The 21,321-nt window shown below is 67.3% G+C and overlaps 4 protein-coding genes across 12 annotated transcripts; 2 read left to right on the top strand and 2 right to left on the bottom strand.

Annotated features, from left to right (window-relative positions):
• The first annotated feature begins 364 nt into the window (after positions 1-364).
• On the top strand, positions 365-9,407 carry TNKS1BP1 (tankyrase 1 binding protein 1). 6 transcript variants are annotated; one of them, XM_074543579.1, is made up of 13 exons: positions 365-457; positions 954-1,087; positions 1,567-1,701; positions 1,827-2,451; positions 3,122-3,191; positions 3,970-5,205; positions 5,503-7,433; positions 7,555-7,873; positions 8,055-8,184; positions 8,268-8,404; positions 8,565-8,731; positions 8,852-8,917; positions 9,094-9,407. In XM_074543579.1, the coding sequence occupies exons 3-12, from the start codon at positions 1,608-1,610 to the stop codon at positions 8,910-8,912; spliced, it is 4,770 nt and encodes a 1,589-aa protein (XP_074399680.1). In that variant the 5' UTR covers positions 365-457; positions 954-1,087; positions 1,567-1,607; the 3' UTR covers positions 8,913-8,917; positions 9,094-9,407. The 6 variants fall into 6 exon arrangements, with proteins under 6 accessions (XP_074399680.1, XP_074399682.1, XP_074399681.1 ...); XM_074543581.1 differs by having other exon boundaries at positions 3,119-3,191; positions 5,503-5,966; positions 7,558-7,873; XM_074543580.1 differs by having other exon boundaries at positions 3,119-3,191; positions 5,503-5,966.
• A 182-nt stretch (positions 9,408-9,589) lies between these two features.
• On the bottom strand, positions 9,590-14,033 carry LOC113460238 (bone marrow proteoglycan). Of its 2 annotated transcripts, XM_074543639.1 has the most exons (6): positions 13,784-14,033; positions 10,753-10,845; positions 10,489-10,667; positions 10,275-10,409; positions 9,881-9,992; positions 9,590-9,722 (listed from the first exon to the last, which is right to left on the bottom strand). In XM_074543639.1, exons 1-6 carry the CDS (start codon positions 14,031-14,033, stop codon positions 9,664-9,666), a joined length of 828 nt encoding a protein of 275 aa, XP_074399740.1. In that variant the 3' UTR covers positions 9,590-9,663. The 2 variants fall into 2 exon arrangements, with proteins under 2 accessions (XP_074399740.1, XP_074399742.1); XM_074543641.1 differs by lacking the exon at positions 13,784-14,033 and having other exon boundaries at positions 10,753-11,948.
• On the top strand, positions 12,056-15,332 carry LOC113460237 (proteoglycan 3-like). 2 transcript variants are annotated; one of them, XM_074543647.1, is made up of 5 exons: positions 12,061-12,925; positions 13,078-13,181; positions 13,307-13,441; positions 13,662-13,773; positions 13,988-15,332. In XM_074543647.1, exons 1-5 carry the CDS (start codon positions 12,865-12,867, stop codon positions 14,044-14,046), a joined length of 471 nt encoding a protein of 156 aa, XP_074399748.1. In that variant the 5' UTR covers positions 12,061-12,864; the 3' UTR covers positions 14,047-15,332. The 2 variants fall into 2 exon arrangements, with proteins under 2 accessions (XP_074399749.1, XP_074399748.1); XM_074543648.1 differs by lacking the exon at positions 13,662-13,773 and having other exon boundaries at positions 12,056-12,925.
• Positions 14,169-21,172, bottom strand: SLC43A3 (solute carrier family 43 member 3). 2 transcript variants are annotated; one of them, XM_074543624.1, is made up of 13 exons: positions 20,985-21,172; positions 17,936-18,178; positions 17,462-17,591; positions 17,299-17,345; positions 17,103-17,215; positions 16,899-16,991; positions 16,561-16,700; positions 16,294-16,400; positions 15,728-15,886; positions 15,540-15,653; positions 15,145-15,331; positions 14,754-14,877; positions 14,169-14,409 (listed from the first exon to the last, which is right to left on the bottom strand). In XM_074543624.1, the coding sequence occupies exons 1-13, from the start codon at positions 21,085-21,087 to the stop codon at positions 14,254-14,256; spliced, it is 1,716 nt and encodes a 571-aa protein (XP_074399725.1). In that variant the 5' UTR covers positions 21,088-21,172; the 3' UTR covers positions 14,169-14,253. The 2 variants fall into 2 exon arrangements, with proteins under 2 accessions (XP_074399725.1, XP_074399726.1); XM_074543625.1 differs by having other exon boundaries at positions 17,103-17,179; positions 20,985-21,169.
• Between the last annotated feature and the right edge of the window lie 149 nt (positions 21,173-21,321).

Genomic DNA, 21,321 nt, shown 5'->3' with positions numbered 1-21,321 from the left:
GGACCCCATGGCTGCCCGTTCCCCCCTCCTTCCACTGCCTTTACCGGCACCGCTGGGATGGGGCTACGGGGAAGCAGGAGTCTCCCGGGGCGGGAGCCAGCCGCGTGTCCCCGGTGGGCACAAGGGACCCTGGATGCCCGAATGGTGGGGGGGCTCTATTGTCACAGCAACCTCCGCCTGAATACGCGTTACCGCCCCGCGGCTGGAGGACCCCGGGAATGGGATAATTTGTAATCAGGGGTGGTCCAGGGGGTCCTGCTCGGCTGTTTGGGCCCCCGAGGGTGACTGGGACAGTGCTGGACGTTCTCAGCGTGTCCCCCACCCCCATTTCGGAGGACTCTCCGGCCGCCCCTCTCTATGGTCCGCCCGCCACGCGGCGCCGCTCTGCCCCGCCCCGTTCCGCCGCCGGGGGCGTGGCCAGGCCGTCATGAATATGCATGAACAGCGGCGGTGGAGGGTGAGTGGGGGTCTCTCCGCCGGCATGGGGCTACGGGTAACCGGCATTCCCCCCGGGCCCGTGGCGCCCGCCCGAGGGACCACACGGCTTCGGCCCCGGCGGGCAACATGGGCCCGGGACCCCCGAATTGAGTGGGGGGCTTCGTTGTCAAGGGGACGGCGCTAGGCCGCGGTCGCGGCCTACTCAGCCACTCGATCGGAGGCTTCGTTGCCGTGGCAACGAGGCTAGGCCGCGCTGGCGGAGGACCCCAGGGGGCCGGACCCGCATCCCGGGGCCCCGCCGCCATCCCGGGCTGGGAAACGGGCCGGATGGTCGCCAGATGTGGGCTGTGGCGGCGGTTCCCCCGTGGAAGGCGAGAGGAGGGGGGTCGTGGGGAGGGTAGACCCCGGCGGGGCAGGAGGGAGCGAGGCGGGGAGAGGAGGGCGGCGGGGGGAGGGCAGGGGAGAGAGGGCAGGGCCGGGAGGAGGCACCGAGCGGGTTTTTCCTGTCCCCGCAGCCCCGGTGAGTCACGGGAGAGGCGGCGGCGGCAGCGTGAGACCCGCGGGGACAGTAACCCCTCCTCCCCGCCCGCTCTGCGCCCCCCACGTGTGTCCCCGGCCCGCCCCCGACCATGAGGCTGCTGTGGGGAAGGTGAGTGGGGCGCTCGCGGCCCCTGAGAGGGGCTGGCCGAGGGTCTCGGGGGACCGGGCGGTTCCTCCTGGGCTGCCGGGGGCTCGGAGGGGCCGGGAGTGACCTGGGCAGGGAGCTCAGATGGGGATCGGGGCAAAGTGGGGGCCAGCTCGGCGCTGGGGGTTTGGCGAAGGTCGATGAGAGTGACACGTGTGTGCTGGGACAGGTTAGCGCAGGGTCACACAGGTACAGGAGCGGCCCCGCGGCGTTAGGGGGTGTCGTGTGGGGTCCCTGTGGTTACGGGGGGGTTGGGACCGTGGCTGGCTCTGCTGCTGGGGCCCGGCTGGCTCAGGTGAGCCGGGGCCAATGTACTAAGGGTGGCACCGCGGTGTGATCACCGTTTGGCACAGCTGGACAGGGCTTGGCACGGGGCCTCACAGGGTAGTTGGGTTCCACCAGGCTCGGAGCACTCCCCAAAACCATTCTCCCTCTCTCCCCAGGGGCTGACCCCGTGCTGAGCCCCCCACTTCCCTGCGTCACCATGGCCTCCCAGCCGCAGCCCCTGCCCCCCGCCGTGCCCTGCGCCTCCCCTGCCGGCACCGCGGGGGCCGGGCTGGCCGGCAGCCCCGATAAAGGTCAGTACCCCGGGCTGGGGGACACCGGGGCGGGTGGGTTGCTGGGGCGGCCCTCCGAGGGCTGTTCCCGGTTTGGAGAGCCGCAACACTCCGCTGAGCCCGTCCCCCTCCCTTGCTCTCTGCAGGCAGCGCACGCCCCAAGCCCCCGGTGCGGCCCAAGCCCCGCGTGCTGCCCAAGCCGGCCGTGCCCGCCAAGCCCCCGGTGCCGCCCCCCACGCCGGGCCCGCGGCACCCCCGGCCCGAGCTGCCCTCGGCCGAGAAGATGAACCGCCTGGCCGGGCCCCAGCCCTACAGCGGGGCCGGCGCGGGGGGGCCCCTCCGGCGCCCCTCCTTCACTGTCAGATCACCCGAGACCCCCAACGGGAAGGGGCCCTCGTCGCCCTCGGTCACGGGCACCGAGGAGGAGGTGCCGCCGGCCCCGCCAACCCCCTCGCGCAAGGGCCCGGCGCCCTTCAAGGTGACGCCGGTGCCGGTGGCCGCCAGGCCGGAGCGGTTCCCGGGCACCACCGTGGAGGAGATCCTGGCCAAAATGGACAGCAGGGAGGGCCCGGGCAGCCCGGACCGGGCCTGGCTCTCGCCCTTCTGCACCGACCCCTCCTCCCGCTTCGGCTCCAAGACCTTTGTTGCGTTCCGGAAGCGTCCCAGCGGGGAGGCAGACGGAGACCCTGCCAGCGAAACCCCGCAGATGCCCCGACCAGCGGCAGGCGAGCTGGGAATGGGGGATGATGGACACCCTGTGGCTGAGATGAGGTGAGGGCACAGGGCACGACGCCGGGAGGAGTGGCAGTGGGAACAGGGGATATCGCTCCGAGCCATCCCAGGCTTGGGAATGTAACGGAGCTGAGGTCTGGTCGCCGGCACAGGGCCCGGGTTCCTCCCGAGCCGCAGTGCCTCGAGCTGCCTCCGTGGGAAGGCCGGGGCGGCTGGTGCCAACCGCAGAATGGGCTGTCCCGGGCCAGGAGCGGCCTGTGGGCGGGCTCTGAGCCAGCCCCTGGCCTGGGAGTTACAGACGGGGTCGCTCCCCCAGGAAATGCTCCTGATTTTCCAGCCTTGCTATTTTTTCCCTGTTGGGCCATGGCAGGGCATAGGGAGCAGTCAGATCGGCAGGACTCCCAGCTGCAGGATGTCCTGGGCTAGGGCCAGGGCTTGGCCACGATCCCAAGAGCCGGGCACCTCAGGGAGAGCTGGGCGGGGGCTGCACTGAGCCACAGTGTGAAAAACTCGCTCCCAAAGGACCGAAAACTTTCCGGAAGGGGAGCTGGGGCCACTTTGCCTCCTTCCCCTCTCAGCCCAAGCTGGAGACTGTGCAGCTGTGGCAGGGCCCGACCCCTTGTACCCTGCATCCGTGAAGGGTGGTGGGCGAATAGCGCTGAAGCACACAGTGGGATTTACCCCCCTTCCCCTTCTCTCTCCACAGCAGCTCCCCCCCAGCCGGGCCGAGCTGTGCCGGGGACCCCTGTGGACGCCGGAGGCCGCTGTCCCCTCCTGACGTGAGTGCTGGCCTCGCCCTCCGGCGCCATGGCGGCTCCGCTCCTGGGCTCTCTCCTTCGGGGCTCTCCTGTCTCCTCCGGGGCTCCCTCTCTGCGGGGTGCGTGTCTCTCCTTTCTCCTTGGGGTGCTGGCTGTCCCTTCCTGGGGGGGTCAGGGCCCCCTGTGCCGAAAGCCCGCTGTGGGGCCCGGGGCTGTGGGGGTGGCGTGTGCCAGCAGCAGTGCCAGGCGTGGGCAGGGAGCAGCCGTGAGTCACCAGCCGGGGTTCGGTGACCCGGCAGGTATGTGGCAGGGCAGGCCCCGCGGGCACCCCGCCAGCCCCTTTCCCCGTGCCGCGCTCACTCAGGGCGGTGATTGGGACACCGGGCCGTGGTGACACTGCGGGTGGCAGCCTGGGCAGCGGCACCAGGTCACCCCAGCAAGGGGGCAAACCCCAGCAGTGCTGGGCAGGGGGGTGGCAGCCACAGGCAGGGCAGGGGGCTGTGCTGGGGGTTCTGACTTCTTCCTGCTTCATTTCTTGTCTCCGTCTGTCCAGGCGCTCTGGGGGCTGCAGGGGGCCGGGCAGGGAGCAGGGCTGGGGCGCCGGGCGCCGCCCTGGCTGAGTCACACGGGAGCAGCCTGGTTCTGGCATGCAGCATGGGCACTTCCTGCCCTGGGTGCAGGGAGGGGAGCAGGGCTGCAGGGAGGGACCCTCCAGAGGTTTGGGGGGCTGGCTTTTGGATGGATGATGGTTGGAGGTGCCTCTTGAGTGACATGACCCCCTGCTGGCTCTTTTCCACAGCTTTCCACTCTACAGCTGGGTGCCCTCGGACCTCCAGGCTCCCCAAGGCCTCCCACCTGCCCAGCCCCAGCCCCAGGAGCTCCTTTTCAGCCTGCTGAGCCCTCTGCCCCAGCCCCTGGCTCCCCTGATGCCCCCCCTGAGCTCCTGGCCCCTGACTCCCCCACACTGCCCCCTGGATCCCCTGAATCCCCCACTCGGCCTCCAGTCGAGGTCCCTGTCACCTCCATCCAGGCCCCAGGCGCTCCCTCGGCCACCGATCCCCAGCTCGGCGTCTCTCGTTCCCCTGGCTCCCCACACACTCCAGGGGAGGGATCCCCTGGCACTGCCAGCCCCCCTGGCACTCCTGAACTGCCCCCACGAGTCACCTGCCCCCCTGGCTCTCCCGAGGCTGCTGCTGTGTACCTGGGCCCCCCCAGCCCACCCCTTGCCAAAGCCTCTCGTCCCCCAGGCTCCCCAGAGGGACCTGATGACTCCACAGTGTCCCCACGGTTCCATGAGGGTCCCGATTTCAACCCCCCTCCCCGGGATGTGGGGCTCCGGCGCTCCTCAGAGGGAGTGCTGCGGCCCCCGCCCACGGGGCAGGGCCTGGGGGAGCTGGGGGGCTCACTGAGTGCCCTGCCCCGGGCTGGAGACCTCCTGTCAGAGCCCTCCCTGGGCAGCGAGTCGGGCTGGAGCCTTTCCCAGTCCTTTGAGTGGACGTTCCCATCGCGGGGGGCACGCTTGCCAGCCTTCCCTCCCCGCTCCCCCATCCGGGAGACGCCCGACTCAGGGCTCTCCGAAGAGGGGGAGTCAGATGGGGAGGCTGCAGCCCCCAGCCCTCCAAAGGACAGCAGGGCTGAAGGACCTGGCAGCCAGCAGGCAGAGGGGGCTCCATGCCCAGGGGGTCCCGTGGCACAGCGAGAGGCTGAGCACTCAGCAGAGGAGGAGGAAAGGGAGGCAGAGCAGGATGCTCCCATGTCCCACTCCCCACTTCATGTGACAGAGCCTAGCCAGCAGCCAGCTGAGCCTGAGTCCCCCACCCAGCCCAGCCTTACCATAACTGCCCCCCTGGATCCAGCCCCACCAGATCCAGCTGCTCCAGCTAGCTCAGCCTGGGCAGGTGATGGCCCCAAGAGCCTGCAGGGTCCTGGGGGCCCAGGCCAGGCTGAAAAACCCTCGCAGGAGCCTGACCCCCACGCTGACCCAGGCTGGCTGACAGAACTATTGGAGTCACCTGGGGTCCACAGCTCTCCAGAGGTGAGGGGTGTGGGGGCTCTGTGGGGTCGGTGTGGGCTGGGCTCCTCCTTCCTGCCCTCCCTGGAGCAGTGGGAGGAGACAGGACGGGTGGGGGTCGGTGGAGGCTGAGCAGGACTGTGTGCTGAGGGGCAGGGGGTGGGGTCTGCCCCCTCCCTGGGATGAGCCCCACTGTGTCCCTGAGGTGTTCCCCTCCTCCCCAGCTCCGCTGCTGTGGGAGCCAGGGCTGTACTCCCTTCAAACTCCTCTCCTTTCTAACCTCTTTTCCCCCTCTAACTCCTCTCCCCTTTATTCCACCAGAACCTGCTGGGCTGGTCACGGAAGGACCTGTGCAGTGAGTTCGGCATTGGCCACCCTCGCCAGGACAGCAGCTTTGACTGGAGCCACCCAGGTGCATCCAGGGAGAGAGACTGGCCTGTTGAGACCAAGCAGGACCAGGAATTTGGGACCAAATCCAGCTGGGACAGCAACCACAGCAACAAGGACAGCACTGCCCGTGAGAGCTGGAGCGGTGACTACAGAGCAGCGGAGCTGATGGGGGACACGAAACTGGGCTGCAGCGACTGGTCCCGGTCCCTTGGCACTGCAAAGAGCTGCCCACAGGATCCAGACTTCAGTGCCAGCACAGCTGAGTGGGGCCAGGGCTATGGCAGCACGGAGGAGCTTGGTTCCAGACAGGCCAACTGGGGCAGTGACCTTGGCACAGGACACGTCCGACAGCTGGACAAGGAGCCACGCTCCGGGCAGCCCACCTGGGCAGACAGGTACAGCGACAGGGACACAGAGATGAAGGACAGGGAGCTCACCCCAGACTGGGCCAGTAAATACAGCAGCCAGGATGCTGGGAACAAGGAGGAGAATTTAACACTGGGCTGGGCTGGCAGATCCAGCACTGGGGACAGCCCAGATAAGGAGCTCAGCCCCAGCCGGCCAGCCTGGGATAGGAGGTATAACCCCAGGGACATGGAGAGCCAGGACAGGGAGTTCAGCCCCAGCCGGCCGGCCTGGACTGGTGAAATCAGGGACATGGAAAGCCAGGACAGGGAGTTCAGCCCCAGGAGACCAGCCTGGACTGGTGAATACAGGGAAACAAAAAGCCCGGACCAGGAGTTCAGCCCCAGCAGACCAGCCTGGGATGACAGATCCAGCACCAAGGAGATGGAGAGACAGGACCAGGAGTTCAGTCCCAGCAGACCAGCTTGGGATGACAGATCCAGCAGCAGGGACATGGAGAGCCAGGACCAAGAGTTCAGCCCCAGCAGACCAGCCTGGGATGACAGATCCAGCACCAAGGAGATGGAGAGCCAGGACCAAGAGTTCAGTCCTAATAGGCCAGCCTGGGATGACAGATCCAGCAGCAGGGACATGGAGAGCCGGGGCCAGGAGTTCAGTCCCAGCAGGCTGGCTGAAGCCAGTGAATGCAGTACCAGGGACTTGGAAACCCATGATGAGTTCAGTCCCAGCAGAGCAGCCTGGGGTGACAGATCCAGCAGCAAGGACATGGAGACCCAGGACACTGAATTCACATCCAGCAGAGCAGCCAGGGATGGCAGGCACAGCGCTGGGGACATGGAGACCCGGAATGGGGAGTTCAGCCCCAGCAGAAGTGTCTGGGATGAAACATCCAGCACCAGGGATATGGAGGCGCAGGACAGAGAGTTGAGCCCCAGTGGAGCAGCCCAGGATGGGCAGCACAGCTCTGTGACTGCCAGGGAGGAAGAGCAGGAGCAGATCCCAGCCCGGCTGAGCTGGCCCAGTGAGGGCAGCATCGGACAGAGCGGGCTGGGCAGGGTTGGTGAGCAGGACATGCCCAGCTCCCACCACCCCGAGCCCCTGGCCCAGGAGCCCACCTGGGGCAGTGCCCACCAGCAGGAGTGTCACAGCTCTGGCAGCAGGGACTGGGCTGGGGAGTTTGGAGCAGCTGAGTGCCAGAGCCAGTTTGGTGTCATTGGCACAGAGCGGGTGCCAGATCCCTGCAGTGCCGGAGCCTCGGATGGCTCCATGTCCGGGGTCCTGCCGCAGCCCCGGGCAGGCTTGCACAGGGATCTCTCTCTGGACATGGGCAATGCCCGCTGGAGCCGGGACCTGGACAGCTGGAGTGTGGAGCCACAGGATGCTGAGGCCAGGCGCCAGGAGTGGGCGAGTGCCTTCAGCGCCCGCTGTGCCGCCCGCAGCCGAGACCTTGGTGCGGGGGAGCGGAGCGTGGGAGGGGACACCGATGCAGAGCACGGGTAAGGAGGGCACCAGCGGTGGCAGGAAGAGGGAGCAGCTTCCCCTGCGTCAGACGGAGGGGTTTGGGGCAGGACTTGTGTTACCTGGGGCTAGAGCAACTCTGAGATTTTGTTCCCCAAGCAGGTCGGCCCCAAGCCCTTCGATGGGCGACGTTCCAGCTGATTGCTTGGCTGTGGAGCCCCCCCGGAGTGAGTCACCCAGCCACTCGGAGGAGGAGAGGCATCCCTCTGAACCAGCCACTGCCCCACAGAGCCCCACGGTCCCCCCTCTGATGCCAGAGGCTGTCGGTGGGATCCCAATGAACGCACGAAGTGAGGAACAGCCCTCGGACCACCCAGACGGGGAGAGCTCCTTGAGCTGGAGGGAGCAGCGGCTCTCACTGACTACCCCCCAGCCTGAGGAGTCCATGGAGCAGGGGCAGGAATTTCCTCTTCTGGAGGTGAGTGGAAGTGGGGACACAGCGTGTGTCTGTGGATGGGGCTCTCAGACCCTACTGCCCCCAGGGACAGCCATGGATTGGGGGCCCCCAGCACTGCTGTGGGGGCTGTGGGTGTGCTGGCTGGGGTGGGGGGTCCCTGGGCTCCCTGTGCCAGCTGTGACCTGTCCCCTGGGCTCGGCAGGACACGGAGCTCCTGGACAGCAGCGTGTTCCGCTGCAAGGCCAGCCTGGGCCGCAAGCGCCCGCACCGGGCGCCGTCCCTACGCCCCACCACCAGCGAGGGGGAGAGCTGGATCTTCCGGGACTCCACAGGTGAGCCCAGCGGGGATGGGGGTGGGATCCCCCATCTGTCCTGGCACAGTGTCATGGTGACAACTGTCCCTGTGTCCCCACAGAGCCCCGGCCAGCCCCAGCAGTGTCCTCCGACGAGGAGGCAGCGGAGGAGCCCCGGAGCCGGCGGATGCGCGGCTCATCCTCGGGCAGGGGGGTGAAGGTGCCGCTCTTTCCTGGCCTCAGTGCCTCTGCCATCAAAGTGAGTCCCTTGGACTCGTGGCTGCAGGGTGGGAGGGAGGGTGGAACGCAGGGAGATTAAGGAGGGTGGGGCTGGGGCCTGGCTAAAGACGGAGAGAAGGCAGTGGGGGGATTTGGGGGACAGAGCACTGTGTTTCTCCCTGACCTCTCTCTGCCCCCAGGCCAAACTGAGGGGTCGCAACCGCTCGGCCGAGGAGGGGACATCATCAGGGGACAGCAAGGGGACCCCTCCTAAAGACCCCCATGTGCAGCGCTCCAAGTCCTGCAAGATCCCTGGTGTGAGTGGGAAACCCCCAGCCCTGCCCCCCAAGCCAGAGAAATCCTCAGGGTGAGTGTGGGGCCAGGATCCTCCTCATGGAGGCAAAAGGGGAAAGGGGAGGCTGAGGGGTCAGTCTGGGTCCCAGGACTGGTTTTGGGGGCTCATGCTGAAACTCTGCCAATACACCAGATCCGAGGCCTCTCCCCCCCACTGGCTGCAGGCCCTGAAGCTGAAAAGGAAGAAGCCTTGAGCAGGGTGAGTGTGGGATTTCATGCAGTGCTGGGGACAGCCCCCAGCTCAGGCTTCCCCATGTCTGCACTGCTGGGGGTAGCCCCTTCCCTCCTCTGTGCTCTGGCTGGGTCCCCCCAGGCTGGATCATCCCTGGAGGGGCCCTGCAGGGTCCTCACTCCTTCCCCCTGTGTCACTTCCAGGCTCACTCCGACGCTGAAGCCCGCTGTCCCTGGACCAGGGCTGTTCCCTCCCGTGGGAACACACACACACATACACACACACACACACACACACACACACCTATGCACTTTGTACGAGCTTGCAGGGTCCCTGTCTTCCCAGCACCTGCTCCCCAACCCCCCATTGTACCCCATCCCCTTGGTCCCCCAGGGCCTGGGGGTGGGCACAAGCCCCCCCTGCCCCTCTGCCCTGCTCGTGTATGGCCCCGGACACAGGGCAACGGGTCCAGCTTGTGGTGCCACTGCCACAGACAATAAAACCTTGCTGGTCAGTTCAGAGAGTCCTGACTCTTCTCCTGGGCCGTGGGCAGGGGTCACGGAGATCCTTGAAGAGGGGACCCTGCCACTGCCATTGCCCACACAGGAGCTGTGCAGGAAAGAAGGGACACCTCCAAAACCCCTCTGTGCCCACCTTGGGTGCACCCAGCCTGGCCCTGCCCAAACACCAAGTGTGTGCTGACAGCAAGACTTTATTGTACTCTGAGGGAGGGGGGAACAGCAGTAGGGGAGGACTCGGGGGGGCTGAGCCCCTCATATCTCGCAGATGAAGGGCAGCTGCCTCTCACAGCGCACGCTCCTCCAGAGCCCATCTGGGGAGAGAAGAGGGGGGATCAGCCCATGGCCTGCCCACCAGCACCCCACCCTCAGGGACCCCTGCAGCCCCAGATACCTTACACCAGCCCCCCAGTGTAACCTCCCCATCCCGAGCCCCCCAGCGCCCCCCTGGCCCCCCGGAGCCCCCACTGACTGTTGGTGCAGAGGGCGGTGCAGAAGCGGTGGCCGGGCAGGGGGTGCCCCCGCACCCACCGGCTGTAGTTCCAGGGGCTCCGGTCAGTCCAGTGGCAGTTCGGGTATGGCACCTGCCAGGGGAGAAAGGGTGTGGAGACAGTGGGGTGAGAGTGGGACATCCAGGGTGGGCATTAGGGAAACTGGGACAAGGCTGGAGCAGCCAGGTGAGCACGGGGGTGGAGTTGTGGCTCTCTTGGTTGGCACTAAGAGCACTGGGAATGGGATCGGGGAACCCAGGTTGTGCACTGGGAGTCGTGGCACGGGGCTGGGACACCCGAGGTGGGCACTGGGGACACTGGGCGGAGACAGGGTGCCCCGAGGCCAGGGTGGGGGGCGCGAGGCGGGGTCCTTACGGCGGGCTGGCTGACGGCACCGATCCAGACCAGGCCGGCATTGGTGTGCCGGCGCGCCAGGAGCAGCAGGAAGGTGTTGGTGTGGGAATCGTGGATCGAGGCCAGGCGCCCGCGGAAGCGCTGGGCACAGATGCGCTGCAGGGACACGGCTGTCAGGGTGGGCACCGATGACCCCAGGCTGAGCCCCCTCCCAACTCACCCCACCCCATCGCACCTGGGCATGGCAGAAGTTCTGGCAGTGGGAGATGACGACGTAGCGGCAGGTGGCGGTGCCCGGCATGCTGGGGACACCGGGTGTCTGCTTGTCACTGCCCCCCCGGCACCCGCTGAACTCCTCGGGCATCTCCAGCTCTGTCACGTCCTCCTCATCCTCCACCGCAGGGCTGGCAAGAGCTGGGGACACTGGCTGGGTCACCCTGGGATCAGGGGTGTCCCCAGGATGTCCCCGGGAGCAGGTGGGGGTGTGGGGGACACTCACCGGAGTGGCTGGCGGGAACTGTGCCCAGCAGGGCCAGAGCAATCAGCAGGCAGGGCCGCATGGCACAGGGATACTGGGGACACCACCAGCACCCTTGGGAGATCCCAGAGTGCCATCACTCTTCAGCCACCCTGGGGACATCCCCATGACACCCCCGGCATCACCATGTCCTCCCCACATCCCCTCAGAAACCCCCCATATCCCCACTAACCCTCTGCCATCCCCAGTGCCACCCCCAGCATCACCGTGTCCTCCCCATGTTTTCTCAGAAACACCCCATATCCCACTGTCCCTCTGCCATCCCCAGTGTCACCCCATGCCCCGTCCCATCTGCCACCCCCAGTGCCACCCCCAGAGACCCCAGCCCTCCTGTGCCCACCATCTGCCCAGTTCCTCACTTCCCACCCTTGGGTCACTCCCTTCCCTGGCCATCCTGTGCCATTCTGTCCCCTACCATGCCCCCTCCACCCCTGGGCCCCCCAGTGACAGACTGAGGAACCCCCAACCCTGGCTGCTGAGGGCTGAGCCCACCCCCGTGTTCCTCTCTCCGCTCCTCACCTGGGTCTTGGGGGGCTGTGCCCACTGCCACCCTTATATTGGTGACAGGGACACGTGCCCCCAACCACAGCCTTGTGACATCCCCAACCACCAACTGTTGGGGACATGGTGGGGGACACCCCAGGAGAGCTCTGCCAGCGCCCTGCCCAGCCAGTGCCACAGCCTGGGGTGGGCTTGGTCCAGGGGAGGGGCTGTGGGGTTTGGGGTGCAGGGTGTGGGGAGGGGGCTGTGAGAGTTTGGGGTGCAGGGTGTGGGGAGGGGGCTGTGGGGTTTGGGGTGCAGGGTGTGGGGAGGGGGCTGTGAGAGTTTGGGGTGCAGGTTGGTAGTACAGGGGCTCAGGGAGGTTGGGGTACAGTGGCTGGAGGGGTTGGGGTGCAGGGGTGCACAGGGTGTGGGGAGGGGGCTGTGGGAGTTTGGGGTGCAGGGTGTGGGGAGGGGGCAGTGGGGTTTGGGGTGCAGGGTGTGGGGTGGGGGCTGTGAGAGTTTGGGGTGCAGGTTGGTAGTACAGGGGCTCAGGGAGGTTGGGGTACAGTGGCTGGAGGGGTTGGGGTGCAGGGGTGCACAGGGTGTGGGGAGGGGGCTGTGGGGTTTGAGGTGCAGGGTGTGGGGAGGGGGCTGTTGGGTTTGGGGTGCAGGTTGACAGTGCAGGGGCTCAGGGAGCTTGGGGTGCAGGGGCTGGAGGGGTTGGGGTGCAGGGGTGCACAGGGCATGGAGATAAGGATTGGGGGGGCTGTGGGGGCTCAGCTGCAGGCCGGGGGGCTGGTCAGGGCAATGGGAGATTTAGGGGGGCTCAGTGGGGTCTGTGGGCAAACAGCCAGGCCGGACCAGGGGGCCGCGGCCGTTGGAAAGGAAATGGCCCTTGGGCAAGCGTGGCCGGCGGGAGATGCTATCAGCCCCCCAACATCCCCTCTGCACCCCCAGCACCCCCAGCCCAGCCCGTGCTGCACCCCAAACACCCGCCTTGCACCCCTCAAACTGGAGCAGCCCCCACCCTTGCTCCCACCCTCTGCCTTGGCACCCCCCAACCTGCAGCCCCCCCTCCCTGGGCGCCAAGGACTCCCTCCCCCCCCAGTGTCACCCCAATGTCCCCATGGTGTCCCCAGGGCCAGGTTGGGTGGCGCAAGGCTGTAGTGGTGACGTGGCTTTGTCCCCCCTATAAAGGGGACAACGGGCAGGGCCCCCCAGACTCCAGGTGAGGAGCAGGGATGGGGACAGGGATATGGAGGAGGACATGGGAGTGGGCTCAGCCCCTAGCTGCTGGGGAGGGGACCAGGGGTGGGCATCCCTGAGGCTGGGACAAGGGTGTTGGGGGACACGGGGGTCTCTGGGATGCCAGGAGTACGTAGGAGGGGCAGGATGGGGTGAGGGACACAGGGTGGAACTGAGGGTGGCAGTAGGACAGTGGGGACATGGGGGATGGCAGAAGGGCCACAGAGAGAACAGATTGTTACCAAGGGTGGCAGAGGGGCTCTGGACTGTGGTGCAGGGTGATAGGGTGACAGGGCTGTGGCATCTGCTGGTGCTGTCCCCAGTGTCCCTGTGCATCCCACTGCCATGTGGCCGTGCCTGCTGCTCGCTCTTGCCCTGCTGGGCACTGTCCCTGCCAGCCACCATGGTGAGTGTCCCCCACACCCCTGCCCGCTCCCAGGGACACCTGGGGACACCCTCAGTCCCTGGCACTCCAGTGCCATGCCCACACCGCTGGTGCCAAACGCCTGGGGCTGGCGGTGGGTGGCAGAGGGACCCGCAGTACCGACCCTCCCCCAGCTGTGCCCGCAGCCCCCCGGCAGCCCCAGGAGGTCCCCGCGGGTGACACCACCCAGCCGTACTACGCCGTGGTGAAAAAGCTGTGCACCTACTCGGGCGCCCAGGTGAGGGGACATGGGCATAGGGGGTGCTCCGGGATGCCAGGCCGTGCCCGTGCCACGGCAGCACGGCCGGGAGGTGCCCGTGGGCACAGGTGAGTGCCTGGTGCCAGCCCCTGCCCGTCCCACAGCGCTACTGCCAGGATGTGTACCGGGGCCGGCTGGCCTCTGTGCACAGCGCTGCCCGCAACCAGGAGCTGCAGAAACTGGCACAAACCTACCACATCATCATCTCACCCTGGATTGGAGCTGTCACCAGCCGCAGGGTGAGGGCACTCTGGGGACAAGGGGCTGCCAAGGGGTGCTGGGAGCTGCTTTGGGGGGTGAGGGGCTGGGGCTGCTTTGTATGGGACGAGCCTGGGGCTGGAGGCTGGGTTTTGAGGCGTGAGGGGCTGGCTGCTGGTTGCTGGGGCTGGTTTTTGGGGTTGAGAGGCTGGGGAGGGGTGATGGGGGCTCTCCCTGGGGACTGAGGTGTTGGCACAGCAGGCAGGGCAGTGGGAGTCCTACTGGGAGGACTCCAGCCCCTGGAACTACGCAAACTGGGCACCCACCCACCCCTTCCACATCGTCACCACCTGCACCACCCTCAGCGTCCGAGGTAAGCTCACCCAGCCACCGTGTCCAGGCTTGGGGGTGCTGGGGAGGGGAGCACAAGGCACTGGATGAGCTCAGGGGAGCACTGAGGGCACTGGGAGGGGTTACAGGGCACTGGGGGAGGCAAGGGGGGGGGTAGAGGGGGCACTGGAAGTGGTTGCAGGGTACTGAGGGGCCCTGGGAACCAGCCATGGCCCTGACACTGTCCTTGTCCCCAGATGGGCTCTGGCGAAGCCGCTTCTGCTTCCAGCTGCGTCCTTTCATCTGCCAGTACTGAGCACCCAGCGCTGCCAAGGCAGCCCAGTTCCTTTCCCAGTAAAGCAGAGAAGCCCTGAGCCGTGTCTGTGTGCACCAGGGGCCTGGGGACGGGGCTGGGGGCTCCAGGGGCAGCACAGTGAGCAGAGGGGGCAGCGATGTTTATTATCCCCACCCCACTGGCACAGCGCCCCCAGGCAGGTACAAAAAAGGTGTTTGGGCGTGGGGCTCAGTGCGGGGTCTCGGCGTGGATCTCAGTGCTGGGGGGCCCTGCCAGGGGGGTGCCAGCCATGCCCAGCTCCTTGGCTCGCCGCTGGCACTCGCGGGCCACCACCACGGGGCTGACAAAAGCCACCAGCACCACGGTGATGAGCCCCAGGTTCATCTGCAGAGGGGAAGAGTGTCAGGGAAGGGGTCTGGGGGGCCGTCCCCCATCCCCTGTGTTAGGCCAGGACCCTTGTGGCAGCACCTCCATTTCTCCAGAAGCAGGACGCCCTGGAGGTGCAGGACCCCCATTTCTCATGGCATAAGACCCAGTCATTCCTGGGGGAAGGACTCCATCCCTCCCGGGGCAGCATCCCCATTTCCCCATGTGGCAGGACCCCATTTTCATATGGGCAGGACTAGAATCCCCATTGTCCCAAGGGGTGAGACCCCCATTTCCCCATGTGGCAAGACCCCTTCCCTCCCAGAGCAGCCCCCCAGCCCTCTCTCGGGGGGCACACTCACATAGAAGGGGTCCCCCTGGAGCGGCCCCTGCACCAGGGCAACACAGGGGTACTGCAGCAGGGCCACCAGCGCCGACAGTGCCATGGCCAGCCCATAGAGCTTCCCGAAGTGCTGCGGGGGAAACCTGCCAGGCACCCATGTCACCAATGGGCACCTCCTGGCACCCCTACCCTGGCACCCTCCTGAGCCCTGACACCTCCACTGTGTCACCTGCCCCCCTCCAGTCCCACCGCCATCCCCTGCCACCCTCCAGAGCCACCGCCATCCCCTCCCACCCCTTGCTGACCTTGCCGCCCTGGCTGTCCCCCGCCACACCCACAATGACAGCGCCACCGTGCCCTGTCCCGCTGAGCCCTGCGCCCCCCGAGGTTGTCCCCAGTCAGTCACTCACGCGATGGCCAGGAAGGCGGCGTTGCCGCCGTACAGGAAGGAGCGGCTGATGACCTGCAGCACGAAGGTGCCGAACTGGGCGGGCAGGACAGGCACGGCGGCCAGCACGGAGAACAGCAGGCACAGCGCCACCGTCACCGCCAGCGACAGCACAGCCGAGCGCAGGTCTGCCAGCGCGGCCAGCGTCCCTGTGGGCAGGGGGGTCACGCCATGGGGACACGGCCCCCAGGGGCGGCGGGCTTGGGCATGTGGTGATGGCAGCAATGAGGGGACAGGGAGCACAGGACAGGGCTGGGAGGGGTGTTACCCCCTAGTGTGGGTCAGGGAGTTGTTCTGCGTGGGGTGAAGGGCCGTGGGGGTCAATCACCCGCGGGCATGGGCTGGGGGCTCAGTTACCCTCGGGGCGGGGGTCCTTTCCCCGCTTGTGCCGGTCGAGGATGAGGCCGTTCCAGGGGGCGCAGAGCACCCCGCAGAGCTGGGTGAAGGCGAAGGCGTTGGTGTACGTGCTCACTGCGGGGGGACAGCGTCAGGCGGGCAGACCAGCCCCACGGTCCCTGCCGTGTCCCCCCGCCGCCGTGCCGTACCCAGGGCGTGGTCCCCGTGCGCCAGGTGCTCCAGCTGCGGGTTGAGGGTGCCGATGAACAGGTAATGGCGCAGCTGCATCACCGAGAGCCAGGCTACGTGCCAGGCGAAGAGCCACGAGCAGGCGCAGGCCCGGAATGGCGTCCCAGGGACGTCCCCACCTGTGCAATTGTCAAGGCGGGGCACGTACAGACACACCCACCCAGGCCACACCCACACCTTGTCCCTGCCACCCACTGGGGCCTCACAGCCACCGGTCCGACCCTGCCCATTCAGGTATGTCACCGTGGCCACCCTTTGACCACGCCCACACGCAGTACTCCCTCATCTGCATATCCTTGCTGTCCTCCAGCGGCGCCTATAAACAGCCACGCCCACCCACCAGAAGGCCACACCCATTTATTTGCATATGCATTGTGCCCTCCAACCAGGCCATCCACAGCCACGCCCACAGTCACACCCCTTATTTACATAGCACCGCCCCCAGACAGCTGTGGTCACGCCCACCCGCTCAAGCCACTCCCCAAATATCAGCCCCACCCCAGCGAGCAGATCCCCACTCGGGCACCTCGAGCTATGGGGGGTTCCAGGGGTGTCTCCTCGGGTCCGGCCTCTCCCGGCGTTTGCTTGTCCTTGTGGGCTCGGTAGGAGCGGGAACGGCCCCAGCACTGCAGACTGCGGCAGCGCCTGTGTCACCCTGTGTCCACCTGCCAGGGCTGGACCTGCCCAGGGGACAGGACCCTCTGCCACCCACAGAGGGGGGCACCCAGCCCCGGGTGGGACCCATCCCCTTCTCCCCAGAGTCCCCAGAGGCGGGGCACAGGCACCCCCGTACCCGTAGTCGTAGTTGGGGGGCAGCGGGTAGGGGATGCGGCTGCGTGGCATCAGGAAGAGGGTGCGCAGGAGGTGCCAGGCACTGCAGGCTGCCAGGAACAGGAACATGGCCCGCAGGGACAGCCCCTGCTCGTACAGCAGCTGGGGACAAGGACGGAGTCAGGGACAGGGACAGGCTGCCAGCGGCCACCTGTTCAGGCCTCAGGTGTGTCCCCATATGTGGCCCCAGCAGTGACTCAGCTGTGTCCCACACTGTGTCCCCAATACGTCCATAGATGTGACCCAGCTGTTCCCAGCTCTGTCCTCCCCTGCCACCACTGCCACGTCCCTCACACCCACCTTGACGATGAGGAAGATGGCGGAGGAGGAGTCGAAGGCCCCGTTGTAGAGGGTGATGATGATGGAGCGGTAGTTCCCGAACAGGTTCCCCACCTGGCACCGAGAGACCCCTGTGTGCCATCAGAACCCTCCCATGCCACACAGGGTGGGGGTTGGACAGGTGTCCTGCCACCACGTGGGTGTCAGGGTGCGGGGGGAACCCACCTGCATGTTGGTGAGGATGAGGAGGATGCCACCCACTGACAGCATGGACATGGCCGGGAAGAGCAGCACTGCCAGCTCTGGGGACACAGGGGTCAGTGAGGACACAGGGGTCACTGAGGACACAGAGGTCAGTGGGGACAGGGGTTACCAAAGAGGTCCCCCCAGGGCTGGGGACCCCCTGGCCACAGGGTCTCACCTGGCGTGGAGAAGGCGACGAGCAGGGTTCCGCCAGTGTAGAGGGAGCTAAAGGGGACAGCGGTGACATGTGGGGACAGGAATCACAGGAGTTTCCCCTCCCCCACCCCAATGACCCCCATTCCCGGCAGCCCAGCCGTGTCCCCCGTGTCCCCATCACTCACATGGCGATGAGGCGCGCGGCCGTGGTGCCGAAGCGGTCGAAGACGACGCCCATGGGGAAGGTCATGAAGTTGTTCATGAAGGAGCCGATGGTGAAGACCAGGGAGAACTGCTCATCCTGCCCACTGCAGTCTGGGAACGGCCACAAGTGGGGCATGGGGACACGGAGACAGGGGCATGGGGACACCGGGAATACCACGGGTGTGGGGACGCAGGCACCCGGGGACACGGGTCAGCAGAAATGCAGGGGACACCGGGCATGTGGGGACACCACGGATGTGATGGTACTGGAGACATGGACTGGGGGACAGCAGGCACATGGGCTTGGGGACAGCGGGGACACAGAGCACTGCAGGGCATCAGGACACCACAGACAGCAAAGACACAGGCACAGTGGGGATGTGGGACAGCTCAGGGCACTGGGACAGCGGGGTCACGAGTCAGGGGACCATGGGGACATGGGGGGGGGTCCATACCAGACCCCAGGGTGAGGTTGGGGCCGGGGGTGGCGGAGGGCTGGCACAGCCCCTCGAAGTAGCCCAGGTCCTTGAGGACGAAGACGAGGGAGGCCCAGCCGAAGATGATGCCGCAGAAGGCGCCGCACTCCAGCAGCCCCGACAGGAGCGTCCCCAGGCGCTTGGCCAGCCCTGCTCCCCCTGCCATGGCACCTGCACAGGCACCCACGGGCCTGGCACCAGCCTGGGGCGTCTTCACCAAGCCTGTGGGTCACAAAGGGCAGGCGTCACACCGTGCTGGCACCCACCGGGGCACGGGGACACCGGGGTGCACAGGGGCACGTGGGCAAACGGCACTGTCACCCCAGCTCTGACCCTTGTCCCTGGCCACAGCGGCTGGCACTGGTGTCCCCCCATGTGCCAGGGTGCAGGGCAGGGCCCTGCAGCAGCCAGGGCTTGCACATGTGGGGACAGCTGGTGACATGTGGCACATGGCCATTGACAGACACGATATATGGGCACACACACAGCTGTTCACAGACACACACACAGTTTGCAGGGGCACACACAGATTTATGGGCACACACACACATTTGTAAGCACACACACAGTTTGCAGGGGCACACACAGATTTATGGGCACACACACACATTTGTAAGCACACACAGAGCTGTTCACAGGCACACACACAGTTTGCAGGGGCACACACAGATTTATGGGCACACACACACATTTGTAAGCACACACAGAGCTGTTCACAGGCACACACACAGGTTTGCAGGCGTGCACACACAGATTTATGGGCACACACAGCTGTTCACAAACACACACACAGGTTTGCAGGCGTGCACACCTGCACCGTGCCTACTGACTCCCGTCCTGCACCCCTCACCCACCTGCACGAGGCCAGGCCCTGCTGCTGTCACTGTCACCTTCACCGCTGCCCTGCAGCCTGACCCCCGGCAGCGTGGCTGGGTCACACCTCCCCACCCCAGTGACTCCCCCACAATCTCCCGGGAGCACACCCAGGTCCCCCAGGCTGCCGGTCCCCGATAGTGCCTCGGGCCCCCTGACAGCACCTTGGGCCCCCCGATGGGGGCTCGGTCCCCTCGCTGTGCCAGGAGCCCCCTGTGCTGTCCTCTGGCCCCGAGCCAGCCTGGCCCAGGTCCTGGCACGGCCACAGGGACACTGGCACACTGCTGGGCACCCTGGTGTGAGCACTGGGGACACCACAACAACACAGCTCACCCCAGGGACACCAGCACCCTGCTGGGGACCTGGCACGGCCCTTGGGAAACTGGCACTCTTCCTGGTGATGCTGGCACAGCCCCTGGGGACATTGGCACCCCCTCAGGGACACCAACACACCCTCCCCCCCAGGGCCTGGCACAGTGCTTGGGAATCTGGGACAATCCCTGGAGATGCTGGCACAGGGACACAGGCACGCTGCAGGGGACAGTGACACACCCCCTAGGACCCAGCACAGCACCTGGGCCCTCCCTTGGGGACCCTGGCACAGCCCTCGGGGACACTGTCACACCTCTGGGACCCTGCCACCCCCTGGGGGATCCTGTCACGTCCCCAGGGATCCCCTCACACTGCTGGGGACCGTGGCAGGTCTCCTGGGGACGCTGCTGCCCCAAGCACTGCACTGCACTGGGGCTGTCACCGTGCTGGGGCTGCCCACAGGTCACCCCACAATGCAGCTGGGACTCCCCTGTGACCTACAGCCAGGTGCCAAAGGCACCGAGGCCACGTCACCCCCAGCTCCCTCAGCCACACAGAGCCTGGCTCTGCTGGCCCTGTCCCCGTGTCACTGCCCAGGGCCTGTGGCTGTCCCGCGGTAATGAGGGTAATGAGCCTCATTACAGTGAGCAGCAGCTAAAGATTAACCTGCACAGAGCCGGGGGAGGGGGGCCCGGGGGGACCTGTGCTGTGCTTAGCCACTCAGGTGGTTAAAAATAGCACAGGCAGGGCTGTGACAGCAGCTGGGGGGCACCGGGGCTCCCTGACATGTGGGGGGCACCCCGAGCCACTCACTGGGCCTGGCTGAGGTGTCCTGGACACGCTGTCCCTGCCAGCCACACGGGTGTGTCCCACAGCAGTGACCCCCCCATACTGGTGAGAGCCCTCCTGCACTGGTGGGCCCTCCACGAGGGAGCAGGAGGCTCCAGCTCGGGTCAGCATCAGTGGCTCTGTCCCCTCTGTCCCTGCCGTGTCCCCCCAGCTCCCCCCGGGCCGTGAAGGGGCAGGGGGTGTCACAGGACCCCTGGGAGCTGCCCTAGGGCTGGGCGTCCCTCCCCGCCCCGCTGCCCCTGAGGGACGCGGTGTCCATGGGCGGGCACTGCCCGCGGCCCCCGGAGCAGGGGCAGCCCGGGCCGCGGGGACTCGGCCTGCACACGTGTGGCGGGGACGACACAGGCGTGGCGGGGACACACGCGTGTCCTGGGGGTGGGCAGCCGTGGGGTTCCGCCGTGCCGGCCCCCCGAGCCTCCCCACGGCCCCGGGGCCGAGGCGGCTCCGCCACGCGTACCCCGACACCGCCCCGGACACCGCGGACACCCCGGACACCCTGGACACTCCGGGCACCCCGGGAACCCGCACCGCGCCCACGCCGAGCCCAGCCCCGCGGGCCACGGGGCCAGGGCCCTCGGTCCTTCCGCATCCTCCCGTCCCGGTCACAACCCCCTCCCGCCGCCGCTCCGTGTCCATCCGGGCCCCTCCGGCTCCTCCCGCCGCATCCCGGCGCCGCTCACCCGCCTCCCGCCCGGCCCGGCGGGGAGGGGACCGGGCTCTCCCCGCCCGGCGCTCCCGGTGCTCCCGGCGCTCTCGGTGCCCCCGGTGCCGCGGCCCCTCCTGCCCGCCCCCCCCTCACCGCGGGCGGAGCGGAGCGGAGCTGCCGGGCCTGGCCGGGCCCCGCCCCCGGGCCCGCGGTTGGGGGGGCGCGGGAGGCGGCCTCGGTGCAGCGGCCCCGGACCCGCAGGTCCGCCCAGGAGGGGCCGGCCCGGCACGGAGCCCGTCCCCGACGCCGCCCGTGCGCCCCTCGGCGTGTGCAGGTGTGACAGCTCACCTGCCGCCCCCAAGGTGCGCTCCCGGCGGCGCCGCCCTTGGCTCGCCCTGCTGGTCACTCTCGGGCCGGTTCCCAGCGGTGCTTGGGTCACCCCTCGGGCCATTCCCAGACACCCCAGGGCGACCCTTGGGCCATCCTGGGCCCCTCCCGCTGTGCCATCCCAGAGGCATTCCCATGCCACCCCGCCGTGTTGTGCTGTGTCCCCTGGCTGTCCCTGGTCCCCCACCCCCTGCCTTCGCCCCGCCCAGGACACTACTGTCCCTCCTGTCACCCTCCCGTCCACATCCTCTCCTCTGTCCCTCTGTCCATCCACCAGTGCTTGCAGCCACCCGGTCTG

Source organism: Zonotrichia albicollis, chromosome 6 (genome assembly GCF_047830755.1).
Source record: "Zonotrichia albicollis isolate bZonAlb1 chromosome 6, bZonAlb1.hap1, whole genome shotgun sequence".
NCBI classification, from domain to species: domain Eukaryota; kingdom Metazoa; phylum Chordata; class Aves; order Passeriformes; family Passerellidae; genus Zonotrichia; species Zonotrichia albicollis.
This window is presented reverse-complemented; position numbering and strand designations above follow the sequence as displayed.